Source organism: Papilio polytes, unplaced genomic scaffold, assembly GCF_000836215.1.
Source record: "Papilio polytes unplaced genomic scaffold, Ppol_1.0 DF822067.1, whole genome shotgun sequence".
NCBI lineage: Eukaryota > Metazoa > Arthropoda > Insecta > Lepidoptera > Papilionidae > Papilio > Papilio polytes.
This window is the reverse complement of record NW_013527137.1, coordinates 8,677,884-8,689,574: the sequence shown is the minus strand read 5'-3', so window position 1 is coordinate 8,689,574 and position 11,691 is coordinate 8,677,884. Positions and strand designations below refer to the sequence as shown.

The 11,691-nt window shown below is 32.6% G+C and overlaps 2 protein-coding genes across 3 annotated transcripts; one reads left to right on the top strand and one right to left on the bottom strand.

Annotated features, from left to right (window-relative positions):
- Positions 1 to 2,833: 2,833 nt before the first annotated feature.
- On the bottom strand, positions 2,834 to 7,741 carry LOC106107230. The gene is made up of 5 exons (XM_013287999.1): positions 7,534 to 7,741; positions 4,291 to 4,371; positions 3,970 to 4,068; positions 3,319 to 3,401; positions 2,834 to 3,182 (listed from the first exon to the last, which is right to left on the bottom strand). Exons 1-5 carry the CDS (start codon positions 7,574 to 7,576, stop codon positions 2,856 to 2,858), a joined length of 633 nt encoding a protein of 210 aa, XP_013143453.1. The 5' UTR covers positions 7,577 to 7,741; the 3' UTR covers positions 2,834 to 2,855.
- LOC106107231 lies at positions 6,727 to 10,881 on the top strand. Of its 2 annotated transcripts, none has more exons than XM_013288000.1 (4): positions 6,727 to 6,860; positions 9,507 to 9,599; positions 9,828 to 9,935; positions 10,170 to 10,881. In XM_013288000.1, the coding sequence occupies exons 1-4, from the start codon at positions 6,746 to 6,748 to the stop codon at positions 10,328 to 10,330; spliced, it is 477 nt and encodes a 158-aa protein (XP_013143454.1). In that variant the 5' UTR covers positions 6,727 to 6,745; the 3' UTR covers positions 10,331 to 10,881. The 2 variants fall into 2 exon arrangements, with proteins under 2 accessions (XP_013143454.1, XP_013143455.1); XM_013288001.1 differs by lacking the exon at positions 6,727 to 6,860 and adding an exon at positions 8,823 to 9,052.
- Positions 10,882 to 11,691: the final 810 nt, after the last annotated feature.

Genomic DNA, 11,691 nt, shown 5'->3' with positions numbered 1-11,691 from the left:
AATTTCATTGTGTTAGTAATTGTTAGTTTCACACCTTATTATAGTTATTAGTATTGTAAATCTACTATATTCAATTTCTTTTTTAAATATGGATCAATCCTTGTGTAAAGGCCCCTTCCAACCTTATTCTAGTTAGTTATAAGAATTTGTTACTTATTGTTATATTAGTAAAACTAATAAAATAACAGTAATGGCGCCAATATAACATAATAACGCCGCGTTTACTATTACACAATCGCAAGCCGCGGCTATTTGTAACAAGAAACTGGAGTCCTTAACGGGCAATAGAACAACAATCATTTATAATTTATCATGCAATACGTCGTAAGTAGACGAGACAGATTTATGAAGCGTTTTTAGAACATCGTTTATAAGACCTATCTATTACTTTTTACAAAAATCTTCTGAGACCGATTTGTACTAAAATACCTGATTAACTAGGTCTTCCAGTGCGGCTTCATCCGCATGAAATTATAATCACTTTATTTTATTGTTTACATTTGTCAAATGTCAAAATTCCTTGATGTTGGTAGCTTGTAGTTTATGGTCTCTTTCCCACATTAGGGTTTTTATCCAAAATACTTACCCCCAAAGTTTAATGGCGTGAAAATAGATAGCCTAAAGTGTAACGTAAGTGTAGGGCTTTTTATAAAAAAAAGAGTATTATTAAAAATACACTGTAATTGTTGACATCTTAGGGAACAGAGAATTGTGTTTTTACGCTTTGTTATAATAGTATAGATATAGTGTGTATTTAAGAATAAATATCACAGTAGTTACAACTGAATTACTTTATGTTTTCGCACTAAACAACGATTACGCAAAGCGCCTATTATAAATAAATGGCAATTAATAATGTCGGATAAAAACATAAGTATCAGTAAATTAAAATATATTAATCGTCTGAGTCGAATATCAATGAGGTAACATCGCGAATAAAATATCACATAGGTAACAAAAAGTGTGTAACATGCTGCGATGTGTGATCGTAATTTATTACAGCGGTTTCGTTTACCATAAATAATGCGTAAAACAAACCGTAGGCGCGTCCTGTCGCACTGGCATTCCCTCAAATAGGATGTGTCTATTAGACTTAAGCGACTTAACAACTCGATTCCTCAAGCGAATAAAACTACATAACTTGGGGCGTATGTTATAAACTTCAACGATATACTTAGATGGCATTCATTACGCGACCACCCTAGCATACTAGTGCACAAAAACGCTAAGTGAATATATTCTAGGTAGCCACTTATTCACAGTTCACAACGGTACTTCTTTCCGCAATTCACAACCTATATTATTGTCTTCGTTTATTTCAAAGATAATTAGTAGGATGCCAATATTTTTGTACATACGTATCGGCAGATAGATCAAAAACGCTGTCAGATTATAACTTAATCTGTTCCATTCTTTATCTCTTAATAAATGAGTCGTAAGTGGTCATACGAAGTCTTAAGTAGAGGCGTTGTTTTAGTACGGATCCAAAGCGATATGTACACTCGTTTGTGTGTCTGTCAATTTGTCTGTATTAACAGAAACGTGTATAGCAACATAAACTATGTTAGTCTCAGCTGCTTGTTTTATTCTTGCAATTTTTTAATATCTTGTGACATAAATCTTTTAAATAATTACTTTAGTATGACCAAAGACTAACTTCTACGTATTCAGAATTTTACTTAATTGCAATTCAAAAGTGTACTAAAAAATTAAATAAAAGAAAATGAATAATGTTAGATTTTTTTTATAATATAAGGTGGCAAACGAGCTAGCGGCAACCTGAATCCATCGACATAGTAACGAACGCTGGCCATAAACATCCGCAACTATCATAAAAAACTGAAACAGTGTTTAATACTGGAACTCTAGCGTTGTGAGCTGATTTTAGAATATAAAAATAAAATAATTGTTGTTGGAACATTATGGGTAGGCTTAAGAAATATGGTCGCGGAAGATTGCTCAGGCGTTCCCGTGACCCAGCCACTGGCGAAAGAAGGAACACCGCTGGGTTTTTAGTGGGTATTCCGGCCATTTTCCATCTTCTTGGCCGGCGAGTCCCACATACCCTCCCCCTGGTAACGGGGGGGGGGATGCGTAAATGCATTTTCCCAGCGGAAAAAAAGGCTTGCGAAATACGATCTTTACCAATAAATAACAAAACATTTATTTATAGTGAATCATAACTATGTTGAAGCCAATAACAATCAGGGGTAAAGTTTTAAAAATTGTGTTTAACTAAACAGTATCTAATTATATTTTTGTGAGCAAATACAGAATAGTTTTCTAATAGAATTGTATAGCTATTATTTGTGATGCTTATGTAAGAAAACAATAAATAATATATAACTATTTATAAAGAACTGCTACTATTGTGTCGGAGGCCAAGACCCACTTTGGGTCGCTGCGCCAACGCAGTAAGTAAGTACTATACTTAATTAAAAGACTATTACTATACTAAAAGAAAATATATTTCTGATATAGATTCTTGGTTGCAGATTCCCACATATATTCAATTCCATTCATAATACGAGATAAAATAAATAACTACAGAAAATAAACAATGTTCTAACAAAAACTTCTTCGTAACATAACTTGTTCTCAGGTTTCCTTAAAGTTTATGATAGGTCGCGGACATTTTTAATATTCTTAGGAAAATAAACATAACTAAGCCTATAAATTTTGATTTAATATTAACTATAGATTATGTTAGCGATCCAAGCTTCTTTAATATGATTTCTTTGGGGATCTATGTAATTTTTTCCAAACAAAAACATTTTTTTTTGTAGAAATGTTATGTTTGTTGAAACCCGCGGTTATTAAAAAAAAACTACAATTTATTTGTTATCGTTTATTTCTTAATCTAAATCAACATTAGACAAATCTTCAGTTATTTTTCGAACATCTTCTGTCCTTTTCTGGTCTCCTAACCTCTGTGCTTCTTCTTTCTTTTGTCCGTATAGCTTTTTGAGGTTATCTAAAACGAATTGAGGCATATGTCCCGGTTTTGGTTGATGAATCTCGTACTCTCCTTTTTCGTTCTTAATCAATTCAACCACGGAATCTTCTAGATTCATTACTTCTCCCGGTCTACTCGTATCTGGTCTTTTGTGAACAACTTTTGATGGGCTCTTCATCTTCTGCGCCCAGCTCTGAAGATATTTTCCGGCGTCCGTTTGAAGGAACTAAAAGATGTTATTTAAATTGTTAACAATTCTGATTATTTTGTTAATCTATTTATCATTTGAATAGGAGACAATTGTTTTTTTTAATAAGTTGAATTCCTACTTAAAAAATATAAAAAGAACAAACTTGTGATACCTTTTCCCTATTTTTATTAACTTTGAGCGGTGGCAAGGCCGGCGCTTGTCGTTTGTTGCTCCCCGACCCGAACGGTTGTCCAGCTGAAAATAATAAACATAAGAATTAAAAAAAAGAAGTCAATGTCGGTCTATAATTTTTGTGCCTATCAGGAAAAAATAGCAATATTTTTCACTAGTGAGTCCATAATATGTACATTTTTTTCATATACAAATGCAACAATTTACAAATACATTTTTATTATAAGTATATAGTGCATTAATTATAGCACATCTCTTAATATTAAAAAAACAATAAAGAGCCAGTGATGACAATATTAGCAACTAGCTTTCGAACGCGTCTCCGTCCGCGTGGAATTAAAAAAAAGTAGGTAGCATATGTATTCTTCCAGACTATGCTCGTATCATCGAGATACGTTAAGCTTTTTAGGCTACAAACTCTAACAAACATCCATCCATCCATTTAAACTTTCGCATTTATATTAGTAAGATTACAATTTAGGTTATTACTAATAACTTTTTCAAAACACGAGAAAACATATTAAACGAACGAAAACGGGTCTGTGTTTTTAAATATAAGAATTCTAAGATTTAAACCATTATAAATTGATCTTTTGATACTTGTAATTATTAAATTAATTAAATATCTTACTAAGATTCATTGTGTTAGTCTGTGGTCCCAGTTCGAACATGACCTGAAAGTCAGCGTGGTTTCCGAACGCAAACCCAAAGCCAACTCTAGAGTCTGTGCCTGGAAATATACAAGAAATGATTTAGTTAATATTAGCTTCCATTTACCCACTAACTGTAATACTCAGAGTGGCCTAATCTTCATTTCAGGTATCAATTAAACTCTCAGTCCGGTTGTAGGTTAGAATTTTTAAGCTTATAGTCGACAGTCTCTGGAGTTTATTTGTAAAATGTAATCATACGGAACCAGTAATAATTTACTTAAAGATAATGTAGGGCTTACCTTTTTTGATAGGTGGAATATTAGAATAAGCAACGGACAACAGCGACGGCAACTCCTCAGGTATAATCACAGAGCATTGTCCTGAAAATAAACCAAAATTGTTTTACTAAGGGCCTGTCTCACCACTAGCTGATACTCAGATAGCTTAAAAATGACGTCACTGGCAGATAAAGTAAATAAATCCGATATTTCCATTACATATTTTACCCGTTGGATTGTTATCAGACAATTTACAATTTGGTGGGACGAGCCCTAAGTGAGTTTATAACGGTTTTCTGTTGTGTTTAAACGATTAAAAATGGGGAGGTTATCAATTCATGTGTGTTTTTTAAACATTTTAACGCCAAATACTGGCATGCGAGGTAACGTGACATGTGTAATCCCGCCCTAATACACAAGTATGCGCACGAATAAGCAATTTTTTCTTGCTAGTTACCAATAAACATTTCAATACAATAGCTATTGTAAGCTTCAATAAACAGTGTGAATTAATGATAATGAACATTACGTGATTGCAAACTGTACAAACCTGGATTAATTTAATGTAGGCTTTATGCCTATGAAAAGGTATTGACGAGAGACTAGATTGGGTCTTTGTGTCTTGGGAAAGAAACGTGAAACGTCTATGCAGTCAGTACCTTAAGAGGTACCAAGAACAAGGTAAATAAAATTGTACAAACAGATAGAGAAAGTTTAAACGTATGTTTATTCTATTACAGCCAAGTTATTATGTTAATGAATGTAAAAGTGAAATTCGCAAAATATTACATCTTAACCATACTTAATATTTTGTTTTAAAATCTATGTTAATACGCAACGTATTCTATTATTTTACAAGGTACAAATAAATGAAAAATTTTCCATTGTTAAAGTTAGTGTAGAAATAAGTACACAAATCTATTTTTAATAAAAATATATGTTTTATACATGAATGTTGTGTGTGTTTGAATGTGTTCTTCCAGACTATCCTCTACATCTTTGCCAAATTTCATCAAAATCCTTCCAGCCGTTTAGGCAAGCTTTAACAAACATCCATCCATCCATCCGTCCATCTTAACTTTCGCATTTATAATATTCGTAAGATTAGAAAAACACAAGAACATTGCGTGCTAAAATCTGTTTAGTGTGAGAGTGCGAACGTCAAAAGATCGCAACCTTACATGGCTTGTGTTGCGTATCAATGTAGGTCAGGGTTTCCCGCATTTATTTTAACTTGTTCAAATTCACTTTACTTAAAACTTGTGTAACGTTATTTACAAGAAAAAGTAAAGTAAGACAAAATAACGATGGGAAAATAAGATGTTCGTGTTTTGATATCTAACATTATTGTAACGAAATGTAAAAAAATATTAAGAAATAAATTATTAAAAATTATACAAAAATCGAATGTTTCGTGATGTTGATGAAATACAAAGTTGTTGCATAGTTGAATAACTATATTCTAGTCCATCTTATAATTGGTAAAAAGATTTTATTAATTTTACTAAACAAATGTCAAAAAGTAATTAAATATCTCGATTCTAAGCTTCATATGTCAATAATTGTTTGATGTCCTTATACATTTTTTTTAATTTATTGAAAAAAGTGTACCTTGGATATAACTATTTTATTTGGAGGTTATTTTTTTAACCTTGTCAATTTTTTACTAAATATTCAACGCAATGCACTATTGAACATATAACCTATTGGATTACAAATAATAAACCATATACCATTTTTGTACATGTTTTATTACGAACGCCTTTTGTTTATTTTTGATTTCTAATTAACAAAAAGCTAGTATAGTATTATTGTGCGTTTTATTTTTGGTTTTCTTAAGGGCACTTCTTTCTGTGTATATTTTAATATACACAGAAAGAAGTGCCGCAAGTCTAGTCTTTAGACTAGACTTGCGACTTCGCCCCCGTGAAATTAAAATATATTATTCACGGATAAATTACCTTTCTAACGGTGAAAGAATTTCTAAAATCAGCCCAGTAGTTTTGGAATTATCATACAAAAATACAAATCTTTTCTCTTTATAATATTAGTATAGATATAACCGATAACATTACATAAACAGACCCTATAAATATTTGCATAAATTATAATTTCTGACATAAGTTGTTTATGAAAGTTCTAAGCAGAACGACCTTAGTTAAGTGCAAAGGCATCTAAACTGTCGCGCAAACCTGTCTCAAGCTACGAAATCGAAGCTGCCATATTACACAAGCGTTAAACATCACTAAAATTGTGAAAAAACATATAGAGATTGACTAATATGAGTAAAGGAGCAATTTTTCTATTTTACAGATTTTCTAAGGATATAGCTGCAACCCCGTTACGAGAAAGTGTTAAGATGGAATGTGAATGGCTACAAAGGAAGAGGAAGACCGAAGAAAGTATGGTTGGATTGTGTGAAAGAGGATATGCTTAAGAAAGGAGTGGATTCAGATATGACGGCTGATAGAGATGTATGGAAGAGCAGCACATACTGTGCCGACCCTCCATAAGGGATAAGGGCAAGTCGATGATGATAGCTGCAACCCCGTTGCCTTCACCTTTCAAACTTCAAATTGATGTACAAAAGGGTAAGAGTACTCCAATTTAAAGAAATATTCACTACTAATGTATTGACAATATTATTAGGGATTACTCAGAACAAACGCGGCTTGCGGATAGCCAGACAGACAGAAATACATCATCGTCCCGAAATCTGGATTTTTTCTTTCGATATTAATAGATAGAATAGATATAGACTAGTTACTGTTAATATTGCATTTTTGAAAGTTGTGTAATTTAAGAAAAGGTGTAATTTGTGGTGACCCTATTATGCTATTGAAGGTTAATAATTATATGAATATTAACCGGACACAAAAACAATGTGAAGGACTTAATGGATTATTATAATTTGTAATTCGCTCGCCGCTCACTTTGTACACTAAATAAATGTTATTAATATTTCATAGACAAAATTACAACTTTTTCTATCTTATGTTAATATTTATTTAAATTATTTTTGAACATTTGATTGCTTCCAAACAAATGTAAGAAAAATATTATATCATTTTGACAATTTACTTATTTATTTATTAAGAGTTTTTATTCACAATTGTTTCGACAGTGGAAACACATGCTACACTTGTTACTACAGTTGCACTATCGTTGTTACCTCTACCATTACAGCGTTATACAGTAAAGAAAGTATTATAACACGAATAGTAAGTAATGCTAATCGCAATTCTACACCAAATATTTACTTACCTAAAGAAAACAGAAACAACAGATAAACAAATTTAACCGCCATTTTTAAAAAAACAATTTCGTAAGATCACTGTTTCACCTAACATACACAAACATTGTAATGAAATCTAGTCAATAAACCCGCATTATCCGATTGTCATTGACTGAAAAAAAAATAAGAACTGTCAACGCGACTGATTTTGCCGCCAAACTGAACGTAGAAACATATGACGACCAACGTAGAAACTTTCACTATTACGACAACGATTTATGTCTACTTAATAGACTATTAATTTATTACTTAATGTACAGCGACATTAGGTTTAAATTCCATTGTCATGAGTCATGCAGTTTGTATGTTTCTGAATTGGCAACGCATTTTACTAGTGTTCGAAATTCAAAATCCCCGGGCAGCTACGACCAGAATTCGATTAAGCAAAAATAACACAAAAAACTATACTGCATAAGGCTTATTTTACAATAAAAGCCAATTATACATTTGACATCCGTGTGTGTGTTTCCATTCACCACGCTCTGAATATTAGTCTGCAGCAACAACTGCATAACAAAAGGCCAGTCAACTTTCGACTTTGGCACGAAGAAAATAAGTACTATATTCACGTAAATGATTTTACACTTATGATCATATGAGGTAATTTAACCACCACTTTCATATTTTGTGAAACCAAGAGTGGTGGCGGTATTCCAACAAATATAGAAAGCTTATATTCGGTTAAGCAATGACAACTTTAGCAATAATAACATCCGCATGATTATTAACAACTTGCTGTTTGCTGCTTCGTGACTTAATCCGAAATAAAAAATGAGATAAAACAAAAAATCAAGTATATCTTTTTCGCTGATGACGCTAAATCGTTCATATCCGTTTAATGTTTTGGAGTTACTTGGAAAAAAAATCCATTCATACATCAGCACATATGGCGTGAATGTGACATATCGGGACTTTTAGAGACCTCTTTTTCAAATATTAAGCGCCTGTTGTTTATGAAGAGCAAATACTCGCTTCTACTCTTAACTCATTATTATATGACAAATGAAGGCGGTGTGGTTGTGAAGTAGCAGTCGAATTTTAATCATATGACGGTAAATTCATAGATTCGTATGACGCCAAAGAAACTTTCTTGTTGCAACTATAAATATATATCTCCTAGATAATCAATCTGAATCCATAAATCCTTTAACTTCTCCAACACCGACGATATTTTTTTACTTAATAGTAAGCCGTTTACCATAAGCAAAATAAAATAGTTTTTTTAACACTTGTACCACAACGAATGTGCATACTTTTATAAGATTATCTTTATTAATTACCGTGGGAACACAATCCTATGTACAATAGCGTATTTTTTGCAAGCCACCGCGTACCATACGGCACACCACTCCATCAGTCTTCAATGTCCTTTCAACTCTTTGAGTCTTTTTTATTTTATTGGCTATTGAGTGCCAGTACTGATTCCCGTTCTTTTTGTTAATATGTCACGCGAAATAAACGTAATCTGTGTTCTTATGTTATTGAAATGTAAGTGTTTTTCCTTATTTTGCACACGTGGTAATTACATATTAGTTATTACTTGAACTCTTACCTTGTTCCTAATTAATCTGATCCTTGTTCTTATTCAGTTTTTACAAAAATGGGTATCATAAGCAATAATACATCATCTTTATTCATGTCTTTTTTGTATGTTCTTAAACTTTCGAAACTCTTATTTATATCCAACGGCAGATCCAGGGGAGGGGGGTCATGGGAGTCATGACCACCCCCTGAGCTGGTTGTTCAAAATCTTGACAAAATATATTTACATATTTTGTCAAGCTCGTAACTTGACCACGACTATGTGACCCCCCCCCCACCCCCTGGCGCTAAAGCTGAATGCGCCCTTGTTTATATCTCTCGTATCCAATCAGTCATTTGATTATTAAACGTGACAATATGAAGATAATTAAGAATAGAATAAAATACTTATAAATTTCAGGTACATGCGGCGCTCATCTTGCTAAAATAGCTCCAGAAGATGTGTCCGCAGGGCTTACTGTAGTATATGGTTTTGCACCACGGTTGAAACTTGGTAGGCTACTTTTATGAATTAGAACCACCTAGTTCGAGACCTTAACAATATCGTCATAAATACCTATACAACAAAGGTAATATTCGTGTGAATGAAAATTAAAAAATTACACGCCCGCATCATCAAGTAATTCGATCTGTTAACGGGAATTTCTTTAAGGTCTATCGTGGGAATAATATCCAAGTACATTGTCTTGTTTTTTTTTTTATTATTTTTCTTATTTACAAGGCAACGATCATCGCGTTGGATTTGGATTTAGATTTGGAAACCATGCAGATTTTCAAATCTTATACGAGTTCGGCCCACAGACCATCTCTACTCCAACACAAACCATAAGTGAGTACTTTTTTAAGTAAGCATGGTCTTATTTACCCACTGATGACTTAGCTTTTTAATAGTAAAAGAATTTTTTAAATTAGTCCAGTAGTTTTTGAGTTATTTCAATATATACAAAAATACAAATCTTTCCGCTATATAACATTAGTACCTATGTAATAATGTTCGGCTACTATTAACGTAATTTTTTTAAATAATGTCATTAAGTGTTCTGCATGTATAAACAAATTTCAGAGGCCCGATCTGCTCCATACCGCCACACTAGGAAGCCACGCCGTCGGCCGTTCATAGACCTGCTCATACGGACGGGCTTGCTTCGGGAAGTCGAACGTGTGGACAAACATCCGCGCAACGTTACCAAAAAGCAAAAAAATTCCACAGCACAAAAGGCTTAATTGACTTTCTGATAAATTCTGAAATCAACTAAATTTTTATTTATAGTATAAGTATTATATTATCTGTGGTATAAGAACTACGAATAGACCAATACATTGTTACCAACTCTTCAAAATCGCTTTATCTGCAATCAAAATAAATATTATAAATGTTACCATCGTGCCAAAAGACAACTTGATGGATAGGGGTTTGTACTTACAATGGAGGGCAAATAAAACGTATAAAATTGATTAATTTCGCTTGTATTTCTCATAAAAAATGTTTCGAATCACTATGACTAGTCTGTACATATTAGAATACACAAGATGTCCGAATTTAAATACAATTTACTGTCGTGAATACTAATAATTCCAATAAGAAATCATGATATTGACAGTGCTAGAAAAGTCGGACATTATGTGTAGTTCAAATTATTCAATACGATGTGAAAATATGTTATATTAAGCGGCTACTTAAAGCAATACAGTTAGTACAGTAGAACCTGGATAACTCAAACCTCGGTAACTTAAAAACCTCTACAACTTCAAAAATTATATGTTCCCTTCCCATCAAAGCCTCTACAACAACCCTTGATAACTTAAATCCTCTATAACTTAAAATATTTTGTGTTTCCCTTCGACTTTAACTTATCGAGGTTTTTCTGTATCTAAATGAATTATTAAAAAAATGTAAATCAGTATGGTTAATAAACAATTTAGCTGTATTGATAAAAATGGTTACATTAGACTACCATAGAAATAAGTTATACTGGAAGGATAATAATTGTAATGAGCAACCACGGACGTATTATTTCCACATGTCCATCTCACCAGGTTATAACCATTGCCAAGGATGTTTTTCACCGAGTCTACGAAATCTACCATAAATAATCATATCCTAGTAATCTAGGGCGGAGCTTTGGCGCCAGGGGGGATCACATAGTCGTGCATGGGGGGGACAGGACTCCCATGACCCTCCCCCTGGATCCGCCGTTGCTAGTAATACAGGAAAAATAAGAAATGAAATAAAAAAAGAATCATTAAGTTTAAAGGGAATATAAATCTAAAATTAATTATATGTGTATATGCCTAAAAATGTATCTTATAATAGATAGTTGCTGATATATGTAAATACGATTGTAAATAAACTAGTATATAAAAATGTTAAAAAATGAAATTTAATGTTAATTTACTGTAACCTATCCATTCCTTCACAATTCCATTGTTCTAATAAAATATTTAACTGAACGCATTTGAAATTATTTCGTAAACACTTTCTGTTCTGTGGGCATGTTAGTGCCCACGCCGTGACTAGGTCGAGACAATTCAAACAATTCCAATCCACAATTCCTCTTTTCTAATATAACATCAAACATTTAAAC

Coding starts and splice junctions, on each gene's coding strand:
- LOC106107231 (XM_013288000.1), top strand. CDS start 6,746: ATGGAAGAGCAGCACATACTGTGCCGACCCTCCATAAGGGATAAGGGC. Junction 9,600..9,827: donor TGCACCACGGTTGAAACTTG/GTAGGCTACTTT, acceptor CTTATTTACAAG/GCAACGATCATCGCGTTGGA. Junction 9,936..10,169: donor TACTCCAACACAAACCATAA/GTGAGTACTTTT, acceptor AACAAATTTCAG/AGGCCCGATCTGCTCCATAC.
- LOC106107230 (XM_013287999.1), bottom strand. CDS start 7,576: ATGGCGGTTAAATTTGTTTATCTGTTGTTTCTGTTTTCTTTAG. Junction 3,402..3,969: donor GACTAACACAATGAATCTTA/GTAAGATATTTA, acceptor TATTATTTTCAG/CTGGACAACCGTTCGGGTCG. Junction 3,183..3,318: donor TTAATAAAAATAGGGAAAAG/GTATCACAAGTT, acceptor AACATCTTTTAG/TTCCTTCAAACGGACGCCGG.